The 19,779-nt window shown below is 35.3% G+C and overlaps 1 protein-coding gene across 2 annotated transcripts in view; it reads left to right on the forward strand.

Moving 5' to 3' along the window:
* The window catches only part of LOC150081915 (ribosomal protein S6 kinase alpha-5-like), a 624,627-nt gene that overhangs the window by 550,099 nt on the left and 54,749 nt on the right, over positions 1 to 19,779 (forward strand). For both annotated transcript variants that reach the window (XM_090379821.1, XM_090379820.1), the window contains exon 11: positions 7,758 to 7,834. In XM_090379821.1, the coding sequence (XP_090235947.1) occupies positions 7,758 to 7,834 (77 nt within the window). The remainder of the gene's footprint in view (positions 1 to 7,757; positions 7,835 to 19,779) is intronic.

The following is a 19,779-nucleotide window of genomic DNA, read 5'->3' on the forward strand; positions in this document are numbered from 1 at the left end:
TGCTTAAGTCTGCTGCCTTTCCCATCTGAAGAACAAAAGTAACACTGATTAATGGAGCTCAGTATCAGGTGTTTTTTAAACAGTGTCCTGACTCCAGTACATGCCATAGTTCACCTGCAGTTGCTTTGATTTGCATAATGACTCACTGGTCATAATGTTTTGGCTCATCAGTGTATTATCAAACAATGTAAAGATTTAGTTAAATCTTTACATTTAGTTTAGAAAAATTTAGTTATTCAACATATTGAATAACTAAACTTAGTTGCATATCTTTTTTTTTGTAACGTGTTGTGTGGTATCAAAAATTAAAGAAGAAATGCTACTTTTCTTATATCATTGCAAATTTCCTTCTTTACATTGTTTGATAATACACTGATGAGCCAAAACATTATGACCAGTGAGTCATTATGCAAATCAAAGCAACTGCAGGCGAACTATGGCATGTACTGGAGTCAGGACACTGTTTAAAAAACACCTGATACTGAGCTCCATTAATCAGTGTTACTTTTGTTCTTCAGATGGGAAAGGCAGCAGACTTAAGAAAGTTTGACAAAGGCCAAATTGTAATGGCTAGGTGACCGGGTCAGAGCATATCCGAAACGGCACTGCTGGTGGGATGCTTATAGTCAGCCGTGGTTAGTACCTACCGAAAGTGGTCCGAGGAGGGGAAATCCATGAACTTCTGGCGAGGTGTGGGACAACCACGACTCATTGATGCTAGAGGTGAGCAAAGGCTCTCCCAGATGGTACATGGCAACAGAAGGGTGAATGTGGCACAACTCCCCTGTAATTGGAATTCTGGTGACGGGAGTAATGTGTCACAACACACAGTACATTGAACCCTGCTGAAAATGGGGCTGCTTAGCTGCAGTCTGCTCAGAGTGCCCATGCTAACGGAGCACCGGTGACAGTGGGCACGCAAGCATCGAAACTGGACCTTGAGTGATTGGAAGAAGGTCGTGTGGTCCGATGAATCACGTTTTCTGTTGCACCATGTGGATGGCCTGTGCATCGTTCACCTGGGGAAGTAATAGTGCCTGGATGCACAGTGGGATGAAAACAAGCCGGTGGCAGTGTTCTGCTGGGATACCCTGGGTCCAGTCATCCATGTGCCAGGTAATCTGACGTCTACCACCTACCTAAACATCATTGCTAACCAGGTACACCCTTTTGTGGCAACAGTCTTCCCCTCTGGCGGTGGTGTCTTTCAGCAGGATAATGCACCATGCCACACCGCCCAGATTGTTCGAGACTGGTTCGCAGAACATGAGGAAGACTTCTAAGTATTGCACTGGCCTCCAAATTCCTCGTACATCAGTGCCATCGAGCATCTGTGGTTTGTGTTGGACAGCAATTCTGATCTGATGCATCTCAACCACCAGACCTTACAGGAGTTAAAGGATCTTCTGGTTATGTGTTGGTACCAGATACCACAAGACATTTAGAAATCTTGTAACGTCCATGCCTCGTCGGGTACGAGCTGCTTTGGCTGCACATGGAGGACCAACATCAAATTAGGTAGGGGGTCATAATGTTTTGGCTCATAGGTGTATTTGAATAATTTCATTTTGAACAGAAGCACTCAAATATCTTACTGTACTGCTCCCCTCCTTTTTTTCCCAATAATTTGTTCGAGGTGGGGTAAAACTTGGGAAAGCAAAATTATAATTGAAAGAAATATGCCATGGTTTTCACTATGAACACCATCATGCCCTCTGAACTGCAGATTACACAAAGCTAGGGTTAAAGTTACATTAACTACTTGATCCAAAACTTTCGCCCAATAATTTACTGTGTTATGTATAGCATTCTCTGATTCTTCAGACAGTATTTGATGGGAATGCCACTGATTGTGTATCACGTGGTGATTAATGTGAAGAGTAGATTCTTCGTGTATTTTAATATTTCTTGAAATATGAAACTAGTTTCGAATGACAGTAATCCGTGCAGTATCTCTTTTTATCAATAACCAGCATGGCTGACATTATGCTACCTCTAGCACTGTAGAGTAACACAGCCACATATGTTTTATTTTTATTTATACTTAACTTACTGAATAATAGTGTGCTTCTGAAAAACACCTGTTTTTCTGCATGGGATCTTTAGGAAATTTATGAATAGGTTGATTGGCAGTTTACTAATAATAATTCTTTTAAATATCACTAGCAAGTGGGTCCTTAAATTTAACTTTATCATCATCCTGTTCTGCAAGATTAAGATTAATTTGCATGGACACTTCTGTAATGAATGCATCACTTTTGCTATTTCTGGTATTAATTTCACTATTTTCTGGTATTAATAAGTCAGCATTTGAACAAGATGAAATGGCTAAAAATGAGTTTTTGGCATTTTCACTCCCCACTGACTGTTCATCTTCAATATATCCTATTTCATTAATATTATCACTTCCCATTAATTTGGTCGCCTGTGTCTTCACTTACACTTGATGCTTCTTCACTACATTACCACTAGATTTAAGTTTAAAAAATGTGAATATTTTACACAATTTTTTTAATATGTTCATTCTTCCCTATCTTAAGTTTTCTCTTTTCTGAACCACTAAGACATGTTTTTATCATGCCTTTTGTCTTTGTCTGAAGTGGTTCGTGATGAACATAATTATTTATTTTAAAGAATTTAACTGTCAATCACTAATTCACCAGTCAGTAACATCAGTGTAAATAAATGGAGCACACTCTGAAAAAAACTGTTTAGATTTTTGTAAATTAACAAACAACAGAGAATGGAATGATAACCTTAAAGTGTCAACAATTTGTGCAATTGTATGTATTGGGTAGTGCCAGTGCTACAGCCATGGAGCTTTCTGCTGTCTAATACTAATACAACATAACAATGAAATATGAAATAATCTGCCAATAAAAATTTGTTTTTACACTAAAAATTACTTAAATTATTTATAATAGAAGTATGATAGAATTTTAAAAATATGATTTAAGTTAATGTAACATGATATGATAAAAAAATAAAATGTTGTTTTTCCTTGTTGGTCCCCAAATCTCTAAGCCCTGGTGTGGTAGCACCACTTGCATCACAGGAAAATATGCCATTGATTATGAATAAAAAGTTATTCTGATATTTGTCAAAAAGACAGGACACTGCTGTGGTAGTAATTTAAAACATTTAACACATTTCATCTACTAATAGCAAAACTAAAAAGGAAAAAAATATGTGAAATTTGCTTATATAAAAATACTTGTTTAATAAGTTATCTTTTAGTCATTGTTTATTCATGTTAAAAAAATTGGTTAAATTTTATTTTCAGCTATGACATGCTCCTTTTATAACATGAGAGTCAAAGCTGTCTCCTGACACCTGGTGCATGCCGACCGGCTAGCCGGGTGGGTAAAGTGCCTGCCTGGCAACCCGAAGGTTGCGGGTTCGAATCCCGCCTCGGGCATGGATCAGAGTACTGCAAAAACGTTGGAGGTGCATTATAGCCACAGAAGCCGATGCGCCAAAAAAAAAAAGAACACCTGGTGCGGTTGCACTGTATAATTATTTTTGCCATCTTTTCACTTTATAGGCAAATATTATAGCGGGATCATTAAAATTTCATCTAAAAAAACACAAAACAATAAAAACCTTTTATTACTTTTTTTATGTGATGTAATAATAAATTCTATTAGTATATGTATTATTTGATTAATTTCAACTTCTGGATCCAAATTCGAGTGAATTTTTTTCAATTTCAGCTTATACAAGTCCACATTATTTCAAATATTGTTTAAAGAGTGTGTCCTATGTAGAATTTCATATTGTAAATTTGAAAATGACTACTGTTAGTTCTAATCATACTCAGTAGGATTTAAAGGAACCTTTGAAGGAACCCTCAAAATATATTTAGTATATACATGTTTATACCTTTCTAGTCTCTCATATGAAAAACATACAGACACTAAATAAAAATTAGTCACCTGTGTAATTTTTCTACTAATAATGTGTAACTCCTCCTTCAGCATGGATCATTTCATTAATTCTCATTGGTAAGGGTTCAACTAGACCCCGTAAGTAGTTTATATCAATATTAGGATATTTCAAAATCAATTGAGCCCTGTAACTCATTCAGGTTTCATGGATGCTGTTGTGTTTTTACTTTCTGTTTGTGATGGCCCTATACATTATGTATAGGATTTAAATCTGGTGATTTGCTTGATCAGTTTAAATGCTCTACCATTCACTTGTGTCAGTTTAAAACAATAGAAATCCTGTGAAGCAGACGGTTGTCATCCTGGAATGCAGGATTATTTAAATCATGAGTGTCCCTCCAGATGTTCAGCAGAATGCACAACCTGATCGTACAGAATATTAATATAGCCAGTGTAATTCATTGTGGTGGGTATTTCAAGTAGGGGGCCTACTTCATAAAAGTTAAAACATCTCCAGAGAACTACTGATTCACCACCACTTTGTACAAATGTACCTCTTGTTTCTCCCTGTGAACTCTCTGTGTGGCATCACTAGACTATAGCCAAAACAGGGATTCATCAAACCACATCACGACTTTCCAATCATTAACAGTCCAGATTTTTATGCCTTTTAGGCATTAGCCAGGCTTTTTTATATAGCTGTTAAAATTGGTCCAGATATCCATGTTATGTAATTCTCTTCACAGTGTTCTCTCAGGAATTGGCTGATGAGGTCCTTGATTAACTGTTTTCAGCAGTTCATTTTCTTGTGTTTCAAATAATTTTTAGTTAACTAAACGTGATATTCATTGCCAATCACTATCACTTAGCAGACTTTGCGGACCAGAATTCTGCTGCTGATTTCTGGTTGATTTCAACTAACATCATTTCTGAAAAACTCTTATTATCATTCCTTCTGAAATTCTAGGAAATTCAGTTTTAATAGGATGTCCTTTACACTTTCCATGCTATTATTCCTTTTTACCACTCGCATCTTTTCTGCATCACTATCTTTACTTATGTTAATTAATGCTAGAGGGAAAGGGATGAATAACACTGGCCTGCTAGATATGATTAGCATAGCTATTGATGATCCTGTTCAGATTGCTGACAAACTAAATAAATATTTTGCATCAACATTCACGGGTGAAGAACTTTTTATAAATGGTAATACCAGAAGTACACCAAGTTATAACTGGGAGCTAAATAATTTTGTTATAACTGAGAAGAAAGTGGAAGGGTAATTGCTGAAGCTAAACGTAATTAAGACAGCTGGGACTTGTAGATATATCTGTTTATATTAAAAGAAACAGCAGAAGAGGTAACAAATCCATGGCTATTGTTTGGTGATTAAAAAAAAAAAAAAAAAAAAAAAAAGATTGGTAAGGATAGTAACCAAGCTTCAACAATCTAAATAAATGATTTAATTGGTCTGAAAAATGACAGTTAGCCTTTTTATGAGTATGTACGTTGGTCTGTTTTTCATTCATGGTTCTTGGTAGTACCTATATAAATCTGCTCTTTTTATTGTGTTCATTTATATACAAATTGTCTTGTACATTTTGTTATCTCTTATCTGTGTTTCCAACTAATAATAGAGACAGTTTTAATTGATTCTAACATGAAAATAGGTTTTAAAATCATAGGAGGAGGAGGACATTGCACTTTTCAGCCAATATTGTTCAATTTTGGCTTTAGCTTAAAAAAAAGCTAAATTCTTTGAAAGTCAAATTTAATTTAAGTTAAACATAAATAGATGTAGAGAATATTTTTATTCAAAAAAATAAAGTAAGAACAGGTTTATTTTTTAACCACATTTACCAATTTTTTAAAAATTATGGTTTGATTTTTGACAGTAAGTTGTACCATAATGCTGAGAAATTGAGTCAAAATAAGAATAAATTAATATTTAAAAGCATATTTACAAAGTTTCCATTTCTACAAATACTTCAGAATTTCACAAAGAAAGTCACCTCCATAGAGCCCACCCTTTTTTGAAAACTGACTATAAGCATCCATACACATTCAGGTAACTCCCTCTTGAAAGGATTAATGTACAATATTGGTAAATTTAAGGTTCTACATTTTTGTGATAGTAAACCAAGATTATCAGTCTGACCAAGACTACCTTGGTCAGACTAAAGGTAGTTGATAATTACAAAAGACTAAGGTGTATAGTGTGATATGCAGTTCTCTGAGTAGTGTAGACAGGCTGTCGAACAGCATGGTGTTTTCTCTATTATAACGTACAGAAATTTTGCTAGTAGAAACAAAGTGATATCTGTTCTGTTTTATAAAGCCATGGTTGTGCTACTTCTCTGAGTATTGTGTACATGTTTAGAGATCCCCATTTCAAAAAGAATGTGGGTCTATTGGAAAAGTTGCAGCAAAGTGCAAGAAGCTCAGTTATTGGTATCAAGGAGTATTCCTTTAGGGCAGTGTTCTTCAAGTAGACTGAAGAGAACACAAAGTATTCCCCAATTTAGGCAGAGCACCAGAGCTAATATGTATATATATTTTTCTATATTTTACTGTATATAAATATTGCATTAGCATGAAAATAATCCAGAATATTAACCAAATAAGATTGCACTTACATTTACATAGAACATGTGTAAATAAACTATGTAACAATTTATTCCTCAGCACAAAATCCCAAGTGATGAGTACTTGTGGAGGCACTGTAATGTGGCATAAATGATAGGTTGTATACTCATCAAAGTGACTTAAGTGACTTATTTATATTTTTCTAAGCTGTTGCTAAATAAACAGAGATTTTGAGTGGATCATGGCTGCCAACTTGTACAAAGTAGTTTTGATATTATCACAAATAATGTCTTTGATTTGAATTCCAGTAAAGTGTAGTAGAATTGTATTTTGATGGTGTGTTAATGTGTAAACTAAAATATTTCTGTTCCTCCTCTTCTGAGAAATTAAAAAAAGAAATGAATTCAAAAATCCAGGTATGTGTGAAAGTCTTATGCAAACAGCACTAAAAAACTATTAAATAGGACTCAAATTGATTCCTAGTAATATATGTATCTATTACTAGGAATCAGTTCAAATATGCTACTAGAAATTGTCCACATGAGTGTAATAGTGCTTTTTCAGAAACATCCAATCTTTGGTTGCATCTTTAAAACATACACATTTATATTCAGCATACAAATATATAATTTTCAACCTTACTGAAAGCATTCCAAGCATATCATGTTTCTGACAATATATCATTGAGTGAATATGTATGTAGACTTTGCTGGCAGACAGTGTTCTTTCCAGGACCTATCGAATGGGCACACTGCCCAGCTAAAATTTACGTGATTCTCGTGGTACTCTATGGTACTGATCTCAATTAATATTAATTTGAACATACTATGTGATTGAGGTCAATGCAACAGGAGCATATAATTTTAAATTATGCAATTAATTTTTGCTCTGAATTGTTCAAGTCAAATTTATAAATAACAGAAAATTTTATAACATTGCAAATTTATAACACTTCCCCACCTGGCTACTTCATAATGCCATCTGGCTGGCAAAATTTTCTGGGGAGAACGCTGCAGACATGTTCAACACTTGCGGTGACTTATTTTCCTTGTATAAGTTTTAAAATGCGTATGTCATTTTCACAAAATGTTTTATACCTTACATATCATGTACAATAAGTACAAGTACAATCTGATCTTTCCGACTTTTCAGTCACAGTGTATAAATTATACTATAAATTGTTTTGTTGAAATAAGTATTTTTTAATAAATACATTTGAAGAATAGTTGCCTGATGATTTTGTCTGATTTATTTTATTGGTAATGTGGATGTAATTTTTTTCAGAATTCACAGTTTTTCCAGAATTATGATATTATAATTAAAGAAGGTATTCTTGGAGATGGAAGTTTCTCTGTTTGTCGGTAAGTATAATTAAATGAATAATATATTTAAGGAATGAAATGTTACCATATTTATTGCATGTTCCTCTTCCCCCCCCCCCCTTTTTTTTATAATGAATAGAAAAAATATTGCAGCTTTGCAATAGAAGCTACAGTATTATGAAATGAGGACTAATGCATTGATCAATTAACATTAGGATTACATTTGTGCTGTAAACAACATTAAGAAATATGACATTAACTTATCAGTTATTTCGAGTATCTTAGGTTCATTTTGTACTCCAGTACTCCATATTGATTTCATAAACAAATGAATACAATTTAATGAATAAAAATAAGAATTATTTTTTCCCCAATAACTGCTACTTTTTGCTTTTCAAAAAGTAATCACCACAGTTTAGGTACTTATCCCATCTATACAGATTTTTTATACCCTGTCATAAAAGTTTTTTGGTAGGTATTGGCAACACTGTTTCAAGGCTTCCTTCACTTCACTTCATCCATGTGGAATCTACATCTTACTGGATCCCTTTTCATTCTTTTAATCTTCTTCAAGAGGGGTGTTTCCATTTACAATGGGTTTACTCAGCCTACAAGTTATTTTTTGGTAGGAATTTTTTCCCGCCATAAAGTGCGGTTCAGTTAAGGGTGTCTTAACTGAACCGCACGGTCAGTTAAACCCCGGGCTGTCATGCACTCCCGTACTCCCTCCATCCATGTCCCCCTAGGTCTTCCTCTTCTCCTTCTTCCAGGAGGTATCCATTCCAGGATAGTCTTTGGATGTCTGGTTTCTTGCATCTGTTTTACATGTCCATACCATGTTAAATGCTTTTCTTTGATAGTGTCAATAATATTCTTTTTCACTTCCATTTTCTCTCTTATGTCTTCATTCCGTTTTCTGTCCCTTCTAAAGTTCTTGCTGAGCATCTCCAAAAATCCATTTCTGTGAAGAGCAATTTGTTTCCCCCTTGTCTATTCAATGTCCAGGTTTCTGCTCCATAAATAGAAGACTTTGTACAATTGATTGAAATATAAGTTTCTTTGTTTTATTTAGAATATTTCTGCTCCATAGAATAAAATTTAACATTCCGATAGCCTTTCTGCCATCTGCAATTCTCTTATTGATCTCTGCTTGGGATGATCCATCACTTTGTAAGATTGATCCCAAATATTTGAATTTATCCATTGATTTTTAGACCTCATTGTTTATATTCCTCCAACAATTTACGACATGCATAGTCTGTGTCTTCTAAGTCTTGTACTATCACCACCTGATGGTCTGTAAAAAGTAAATTGTGAATATAGATCAGAGGTTTCCAAACTTTCTCGGTTCACGGTGCCCTTAGTGTCCCAGTATTTTTTTTTTTTTTTTTTTCACGGCACCCCTGGGCCAAAAGAAATACATAACACAGTGGTTTTTGACCTTTTAATAATCCAATTCTCTCTCTGTGTGTGTATATATATAATATTAAAAATATATATGTTATATGATAGCTATTATAATAATGTAATTATAAACAAAATTACATTCGTAATACAAATTATATATACTTTTATTTATAAAGAATAATTTTATTCTTTATATAGAGGTGCTAAATAAACATTTATAGATCACTACAAAATTGAAAAGATACGGCACAGTGAATACCGTAAACCTTTTTATATTGAAATAAATACAGGTAGTTCTCGACTTTACGAGTTAATTCATTCCTAGCGTGTGCTCGTAAAGCAGGAATTTATTTCTCATAGACATAAGGTTAAAAATAGGGGTTACATTCTCAACAATGAAATTAGTTAGCTAATTAGTTTGTTTAAATAATGATTGATTTGCCAAAAGAAATGAAAACGTAGCCTGTAAAATCAAGCAAATTATAATAGAGAAATCATTTACAACTTACAAATGTTAAAGAATGTTTATTCTTCATCATCATCATCGTCTAAATGCACACTCGTTGATCACTCATTATTGGCTCAGCACTCGCTGGTTTGTTGCACAAGGAGTAGTCTTCTTCAGAAATGTTTCAAGAGGCATTTTTTTACAAGATAATCTTCTCTTTTAATTATAAATTTCACGATTGCATGCATAAGCATTTTTTAACGGCACACACAAATTGCAACTAACACATTTCGCATGGAGTAACAAGTTTACGAAGCTTAAAAAAAAAAAGGAATGAAGAGAAGATTCTGAAAATTTATTTGTTTTTTATATGATTGAAGATTTCAGTAAAGGGGAAACACATTTCACGATAATAACGTAAAAACCACACAATTCCAGCTATCGCTATTTTCGCAAATGCAAGAAGATCGAATTTACTATCCGTTTATAATTACTTGCAGTAACAGAAAAGCCCAATAAACCGGAAGAGTGCAAATTGTTTTTGTTTTATGGTCGTGACCTCTAGAAATGTGTTTTAGAAAAATATCACTAAGGCGTTTAAAATTGATTCTTATAACGGAACATATGATAACGATGAAAGTGTAGTGCATTTCAATGATTTGAATTGGTAACTAATACAATTAACAATCCACGCTCACAACCTTTTATATGGCCTTAAGGTCATGCTCGTGACCTTAAAAAATTATATTTTAGAGAGATAAATAGCTTAGTTATACAGCGAAAATTTCAACTTCCTAGATCTTGAAACGAATTACCAAAAAACAATGTGTTATTGGGTTCACATTAAGATATTTTAACGATATGATGGTGTCTCTGGAACTGATTAATATCGTAAAGTGGGGTACACTATTATATAGCTACGCATGTGGTTTGGAATGCGGTATTTATGAATGTTTAGCATTCATTTTTTGCAATTAATGTTCATATTTTCGATTTTGTTGATACTTGGTGGAAAAAACTCGTAAATCCAGGAATTCATAAAGTGAGAACTGCTTGTATATAAATTTCAAAAAAAAAAAGTTTAAGTAACTTAAACCCAAATTACATGGCACCCCTAGAATGTTGTTGCGCCATCCTAGTGTGCTGCGGCACCCCAGTTGACAACCACTGATATAGATGTTCTTATTGATCAGCAATCCTATTTTATTGCATTTTTTTGATCAGGACCTTAGGCAGATGTCGATTATAAATTTTGTAAAGTGTTGGTGACATGCAACAGCCTTGTAATAAGCCTTTTAAAGTGTGGAATTCAGGTGACAAAGTGGATCCCACTTTAATTCTGCATCTATTATTTCTGTAAATTGTCTTAATAACGTTAAGCAATTGTCTACCAATATTTGCCTTTTTCAGTGCTTCCCATAAGAGTTTTCTTGGAACACTGTCATATGCCTTTTCAAGGTCAATGAAAATCAAAGATTTCTTTTCCTTTCGATTGGCATTTTTCAAGGATCTGTCGTACTGTTGAGATATGGACTATACATGACTTCCCAGCTGAAAAACCACTTTGTTCTTTTGCCACCTCAATTCGGTCTTCTAAATGATTCCTGTTCCATTTTTCAAGAAACTTTAACAGCGGGTTCAGGATGCATATTCCTCTGTAATTTGAACAACTTTTCCAATCTCCCTTTTTTTTTTAAATTGATGTAATATCAATTTAAAAAATGACCTGTTATTTCTTTCGGTATTTCTTCTCCTCTCAGTATACCATTTAACAGTTTTTGTATCAAAACAGCCACTTCTTCTTTTTCTGTATTTCAGAAGTTCCCTATAAACTCCTCCAGGTCCAAGTGATTTGCCATTCCTTCCTTCCTTTAGTAAGAGTTCCACTTCCTTAACAGAAACTTTTAAGCCTGAATCTTCCACACCGAAATTTTCCACAGTCTTTGACTCTCCCTGGTCTTTTTTAAAAGTCCTTCATAGTACTTCAATCTTTCAAAGGTATTAATTGCAAACTAGTGTTGTGTTTATTCTGTTTTCTCAGGTCTTTAAGGACCTTCCACAATTCCGCTGATCACATGAAGCCCGATATGCTATTAATAGTCGCTCACTTCCTTTTTCATTTTTAGGGTTCGTAGTCTAACAAAGGACCCTTATGTCACTCGGTTGTCTGTCTGTCTGTCCATCCGTCCATCTGTCACAGCATTGTATCTCTGGAACCACTCAACCTATTGATTTGAAATTTTGCATGGGTTTGTACATCATGTGGGCCAACATAACGCCATATTGATTGTTGTTGACAAAAATTTGTCTGAGAAATGAGGGAGTAAAATATGGGGGGGGGACAAAAACGTCGACAACCTATAGCTTATTATCAATGGTGTATATATTATACACCATTGAAAGAGCTCAACGAGTAGGTTTAAAATATAATTTTTAAATATTTTTAAAATTAAAAATGGTGGCACCAGACAGAAAAATGGGAGTAATTTTCGTGTCTCCCCCCCCCCCTCTATTTCCATCGCTATGGAGCTAAAAATTTAAAAATCACATTAGCTATGCATTATTCTATGCTTATCAAGGGAAAACTATTCCAATTGAAATCTGTCATTTTACTTTTTGTGTTAACATTAAAAAAAAAAAACAATTTTTTATTTCACTTTGATAGTGCCCTATGTACTAAGTAGCTCTCCTTTTGATGACAGAAAGGTTGCTAAATAGTTAGTTAATAATTCTATAAAGGTCATTTATAAATTTTGTGGCTAGAAGTGTTTTTTTTAACAATTTTCAAAGCTAGAGTTGTCCCGGCAAGGAGGTACTCAGAGGGCCAGTGTTGAGGCGGAGTCTTGCATGGCCCTCACCTGCCAGTCACTTCTCCCCAAGACTTTAATCACTTCTCCAGGAAGAAGTCTGTGTCACTTCTCCCACCTTTATCATTCACAACACCTGGAAAGACTCAAATAGATAACGTTTTCGTTAGTTCCTCAGTTTTAGGCCAAGCCAGGGTACTAGAAACGTTTTTTTTCAGTTACCATAAAGCTCTATTTGAGATACTACACTAATGACCATTCGTGACTACGGACCCTTCATCCTAAGTGCCCGGCACTCACTATTTAACTGATTTATTTGCTTCTACCTACCAACTGATTGGCTGTTTTCTTCTTTTCAATATAAATGTTCCTATTTGCATCATTCCTTTCACCCAGCCATTTCTGATATGCAAGTTTCTTTTCCTCTACAGCAGCTCTTACTTTCTCTGTAATCCAGGTCTTTTTTTGGTCCTTGACTTTTCTTTTTGCCTAGGATTTTGAGCTTTTTTTTTTTTTTTTTTTTTTTTAATATTTTTTTAAATAGTCATAGATTTCTTCAGTATTACCTTTTATCTCTATGTTAATTGCAGCCTCCAATCTCCGGGTGAAGTTGTTTCTAATGCTGTCGTTCTGAAGTAGTTCAATGTTAAATTGATCCACTTGTAGCGTTTCTCCTCCCCTGCATAGTTGATTATCCCCTCTTATTTTCAGGCGCCTCTGTAGCCAGGTGGGAAGGAGCAGCAGTGCGCAGCACACGCTTCTTGATTAGACCGGGGTTCGAGCCCGTCACCACCAAATACGGAGGATGCGGAAAGGTCAGGGAATGACCACCGCATATCCCGGAGCAATATGGCCTTAGTTGCTAATGCTCCTAAAAACCAAATAATAACAACAACAACAACCCTCTTATTTTCTTAATCCAGTTCTACCTCAGTGTTGTTTTAACAAGAAAATGGTCGGATCCACTTTTGTCTCCTCTATAAACTCTGACATCTTTCAATACATATGCCCCTGAATGTTTTGAAATATGCAATCTATAACTGATCTAATTTTATGGATATCCTTGTGTTGGAAAAATGTTGTTTATTCTTAAGTTGTCGTTCCTCTCTTTCTCTCTGAATCTTCCAATAACTTTGCTATTTTATCCAGTTCCTACTCTTGCATTGAAATCCCCCATTAAAAATATCTCTTTGTTCTTAGGGATTTTTTCTATTAGTTCTCTCAGATCCTCCCAAAATTCATCCTTCAAGGTATCAGCAGTGTCATTAGTTTGGGCATATATTCCCAAAATACATATTTCTCTCCCATACATTGTCAATTCCACTGAGATCATTCTTTCATTAATAAATTGCCAGTTTTTGATGTTATGTCTCAATTTCTTTTTAACAGCAATAGAAACTCCTGCTCTTGCTTTTTCACTCTTATTGACTCAATTACAAAAATGGTAGTATTCTCCCATTATTTCCTCTCCACATCCCTTTTTCTTTGTCTCCGATAACAGAACGATGTCTAAATTGAATTTTTGCAGTTCATCCGGAAGAAAGTTTTTCTTTTAGTTGAAAGACCTTGAATATTCCAGCATCCCAAAATCATTGTCCTTTTCTATTTGCCGAGTTTTTCTGAAAGTGCAGTCCCTTTTCATTTCCACTTGTAGTCCATTTAGCATTTGTGTATTTTTTACACTGCATGAGGAACTAGCCCATTGCAGTAACCCCCAACCTGGAGAACCAGGGTATCTCTCTTAGTCAGGCCTACCCTCTGACCTGTCTGGCCTGGGAGGCCCTACCAGTAACTAAGCTACTGCTGACTTAGCTCTCCGGGTCATTGGTACATGCAAGCCCCCCCACATCAAAGTGAAGAATACCATGGGGGGAGGGAGAGTCATTCTTTTAATAACATGAAAATTACAAGGCAACAGTCCAGGATGTACAGAGGATGGTGCTTGATCATTCCTAGTTTGTAGGGTGTGGGTGGTTACCACAGCATTTGCTTATTGTTGTATAATAAAATGACATCAGTCATTTGAGCCTCTTATTTTTGATTGCATTGCAAATCAACTTTGAAGATTTGTGTATGGAATTTTGCGACTTATGAAGTGGCATAGCAGAAGTCCCATTTGAGTCAAAGAACAGCATTAGCATAACCTTCCACTGATTATTATGGAAAATGAAACACTGACTACCACAAAATGAATGCAGTAAATTAATACTACTATTATGGTTATACTTGGCAAAGTGATTCTGCTAAGTAAACCTCATTGCCAAGGTACCCTAATATTCAAATAAAATAAAATCACAAGAAAAAGACAAAACAGTGCTCATCCTCAGTGGTTCAAACATGACTCCTTGCGCAAGGAGAACTTCTCCCACATCTAAATTTTGAGTGCCACTTGATAATAAATAAAGACAGGGAATGCATAAGTATCACCTCTTCAAGGGGACATCAACTCTAAAAAGGATCATATTTAATTTATTTTTAATTTAATCTGCTCGATAGAACAGAGTAATTTGAAGCCTAATCATGGAATCATAGGCATATAAACTTTGATATGAAGCAGTATTTTTTCTGTGCTGTGTAAATATATATTTCTGTTCTTGCACATTACTTAGTAATTCTGAAATCTCTGTTGGGAAAATACTATCTACATTATTTTGTAGGCATCATTTTTAGTACTTCCCACAAATTTTTTTTCCCACAATAAATGGGATTGCAGATAATATGATGACATAATATTATTCCAGTAAAGAAATTAATTTATCAAAAATTATCTTGAGTGATTGATTTGTAGTTTTCTCCTCCATTTTCATTCAGATCAGCTGAATCTTTTATTTGTTTCGGCTGTTTTTTCTCATGGTGTGTCATTCAAGCCAATACTGTCTGTCCTGATGTTTTCCTCACCATTTTCTTTTCCATTGGAATTGGAAATTCTCCAGTGAAGTTTTACTGTTTGGGGTTATTTTATCTCTCTATACATTAAAAATGTTTTCCTCCTAGTGATATTTATTTGAGCCAATGGGAGAAGAGGGCAAGGCAATTACGTCACTACAAATGCAATTAATGCAAATGCAAATTATTGCAAATAATTATTGCAAATGCAATTATTGACAACTGCCTCCATAAAATTCACCAACCTGTTGCTTCCCTGTCTAACATTTGATGTTCCATTGTAATGTTTTTTGTATATTAATAAATGTATATAGTTTAGTATTTTGTAAATATTTTAATTATTTGTATAGTTCGTAAATATTTTAGTCCTGCTCTTTCGGATGCAACAGTATTCCTCATGCATTATGGAAACCGAAGCAAAAGGTCTTTTCCTAAGTGACCTATGTAAACGCAGGTAGATAATTACATAGTGGTATTTATTCGAGTGGTATTTATACATAGAAAAGATTTGACTTGCTCTGTATACCTCTACATTTTATGTAGAAAAGTGTGGGTGAGCAGAGGGCAAAGCCCCCTAGAAGACCATTAATATTGATTCCATTATCTGGAGAAATTTAGACAAACTTTATAGAGAGTATCTTCTGTAGGCAGGGGATCTTACTTCATCGTTATCAATCTCTTCTTGTAATCTCTACTGCTTCAATTTAGCTGTTCCATTGGATATTTCTTTGTTATATGGGATTGGAGAAACTTGGCTAAAACTTCTGGCTTCTGTATCTTCTAGTGCAACCTCATTGGCTACCATTTCAATATCCTGAATGGCTGCAGGCACTTGCCAGTGTTGGCCTCAAAACCAAAGTCCTTGACAGGTTCAGGCATTGCCTTTCATCAGACAGCATTTATGTATGTCCTTAACCTGCCCATACTAATGCTGTAAGTAGCATTTCCAGATGTACATCTACCAGAATTGCTGGCCTGGACTATTTGTGCTGTCCTGATTAACTGCAAAACAGTTAGACAAAGGTGGTAACTCTTGGATATAGCACTCACTCCATGGTCGACATAGGTTGAAGTAAGGAGGTTTAGTTCAGTCGCATTGAATACAAACTTTATGATCCATCAGTAATCATGATTTTAGGTTGTGCTGAAGATGACCAGGATTGTTATACAAAATTATGAGTATCTTAATGAAGGTTTTCTCTTGCACAGTATTCTTTCAATTCTGATGCAGCAACACCTGCAATACATTCTTGGAATAGGACTTTTATAGTATGCCATGCATGTTACACCAGAAATTTCCAAACTTTTATACCTTAACCCCACCTTCCAAAAAAAAAAAAAAAAAAAAAAACATAAATTTCATGTTTCCTTTCCAGAACAAGTACAAATAAACATTAAGTATACATTTAATTATACATTCAAAATTCTTTATAGCAACCCATTTTTTTTTTTTTTTAACGGATTTTTATCATTCCATTGTGTTATAATGACATATGTGGTAGGTTCTGCTGATTTCACATAACTTAATTCTATTTTACATTCATTATAATGATCTTGAAAGACTAATGAATTTCTATAATGACTCAAAAACTTTCGTTACTCTATCTTGTTCTTTTATTTTTTTGTTACAATATTCATATTTCAAATGAAAGACAGATAAAAAAGAAACCATAGGTGGAAATCTTTCAAAAACTAAGTTTGAATAGTTTGCATTAGGAATGAATATTGAAGATTTCAAGTCTTCCAATAGATGGTTCCAGAAATTTTAGCCTCATGGGTTACTTCAAAAAAGGTGTGTAGCAAAAGTGCATATGTCAATAGTGAAGCTACTAAATAAATGCTTGAATCATTTAAATAAAAGGTCAATGTATAAAAAAAAAGCCGTGCGTTAGGGTTGAATTTGAAAGTGTCTGCAATTCTGCCCAGACACGATAGGAGGGAGTATATGATGAAAGCCTTGTCGATCAGTTCGGCCCTGGAGAGATTGTGCAAGGCTCAAGGGATAGAATTTTTCTCAGCCTAGTCTGTGCTTGTTAACAGGAAAGATTGCTTCTACAGGGATGGGATACACTTAAATAGAAAGGGTGCAAGGATATTTGCTGATGCTATCGAGGCAAAGTTAGGTGGTTGGAAAACTGCTAGCTTGAGGGGGGGGGTTACATGGACTAATAGATTAACAGTAGCCGCTGGCAGAGGTGAAAGTGATTCTTGCACTGCTTCTATTGAAATGCAATTGAGCAGCAGCCTGAAAAGCAAGGCATTGGGGATTTCCAGGACTGCTAAGAGTTATAGTGGAACAAGTAAATACATGGGCTTTGTTAGGGTAACTAAGAGTAGAAACAGGTGCATGTATACTTACATGTGCACCAATGCTAGGAGTATAGTTAATAAATTTGATGAGCTTGAAGTAGGAGTCAAGACATCAAAGGCAGATATTGTTGGGATATCAGAGATGTGGTGTCACACAGACATAAGCAGTGCAGAATTGGAATTTGGGGAGTACAATGTGTACAGAAAGGATGGACAGGACAGGAAGGGAGGAGGGGTTATGCTGTTAGTTAAGAAACACACAATCTAAGGAAGTGCATCCAGTTGACGTTGGTGGACAATGCAGTGTTGAGTGTGTTTGGTGTGACATAAGCACTGGGAAAGGAAAAATGAGAGTAGGTGTGTGTTATATAGGCCTAATGAATCTGATGAGTATAATGAGCAATTGTGCAGCTAAATAGTGGGCCAGTAAATCAGTGTGTCTTATAATGGGGGATTTTAATTTCCCAGAGATTGACTGGAATTTGTGGGTTGGTCACTCACACACTAGCAAGGCTTTTGTGGATTTATTGGATGATTGTTTCTACAGCAGCATGTTCGGGAGGCAACTAGAGAGAGTAATACTCTTGATCTGATTATCAGTAGCGATTCTTCATGCATTAAGAATCTGCAGATAAAGGAACCACTAGGTGGCAGTGATCACAGTGTGCTGAAGTGGGATTTACTCAAAGAGGTAACTATCATGAGGGGTAAAGAGAAGGGTTTTTGCTTTTGTAAAGGTGCCTACGGTGGTCTCAGACTATTTAAATTCTATAAGGTGGGACTAACTGATGATGTTACTAACAGCAAATTCAAAATGGGAAGCATTCAAAGAATTAATCTTGGAAGCTACTAGGCTTTTCATGCCAACTAAGAAATACTGTTCAAGATTTAGGCCTAAATGGATGTCAGATGAACTAATTAGACATGTGGCAGAGAAAAAGAATGCATGGGATACATATAAATTAAGAGGTGACACAGAAGTCTATAATAGATATAAACTGATTTGTAACCAAGTCACAGAGGAGGTTAGGCAGGCAAAGGCAGATTACGAGAAATCTTTAGCAATGGATTCAAATAAAAATAGCAAAGAGTTCTTTACTTATGTAAACTCTAGAAGGAAGGGGATGAATCAGATTGGTCCACTTGATATCGATGGTTCAACTGTTGATCTTGCTCAATTGGCTAACAGACTAAATGAATATTTTTCATCTACATTCACACACGAGGAGTTATTCGGGTAGGGGAATGCCAGAGGTGTATTAAGCTCTGGCAGTAAACTAGAAAATCTTGTAATAACTGAGAATAAAAGTGGAAGAGTAATTGTTGAAGATAAACATAAGAAAGGCACCTGATTTGGATGAAAGCTATCCAGTTATATTAAAGGAGGCAGCAAAGGAAGTAAGCAAACACTTAGTCATAATTATGAGAGCTTCCTTGGACTCAGGGGAGGTACCCATGGATTGGAAATGTGCAAATGTGACCCCAATCCACAAAGGAGATCAAGGGAAGACACAGGTAATTACAGACCTGTTAATTTAACTTCTGTTCCAGGGAAATTAATGGAGGCACTGGTTAAACAGGATCATCTAGACAAGACTTCAGTTATAGCTCCGACACAGCATGGGTTTATGAAGGTGAAGTCTTGACTGACCAATTTGATTGGATACTATGATGTAGTCACAAAGGAACTGGATGCAGGTAATAAAGTGAAAAGGACACGGGTGTAATTGTGCAGGCAGATATGAAGTTTTCTTAGCAGTGCAGATGGTCTGCAAGAGTAGCTCATGGTGTCTTGTCAATGATATACAAGGATCTTTCTAGCAGGGATAAGGAGGTGATTATCTCCTTGTATAAGGGAATGGTCAGGCCACACCTTGAGTACTGTATACAGGTCTGGAGGCCTCATTTTAAGAAGGATGTAGAGCTGTTGGAACGAGTACAGACAAGTGCAGCAAGATTAGTGAATGGAACAAAGGGTTGCTCTTACGAAGAAAGGCTTAAGTTTTGAAAATTGCAGTGTCTGGTGACTAGGTATCTGTGAGGTGATCTGATTGAGGTGGATAAAGCCTTGAATGGTTTGAGCATGCTCAATGCTGATGGGATTCTTCCTCTTGCTCAGAATACTT

This window comes from Mastigoproctus giganteus, chromosome 8, assembly GCF_048544385.1.
Source record: "Mastigoproctus giganteus isolate SK-2022 chromosome 8, ASM4854438v1, whole genome shotgun sequence".
NCBI classification, from domain to species: domain Eukaryota; kingdom Metazoa; phylum Arthropoda; class Arachnida; order Uropygi; family Thelyphonidae; genus Mastigoproctus; species Mastigoproctus giganteus.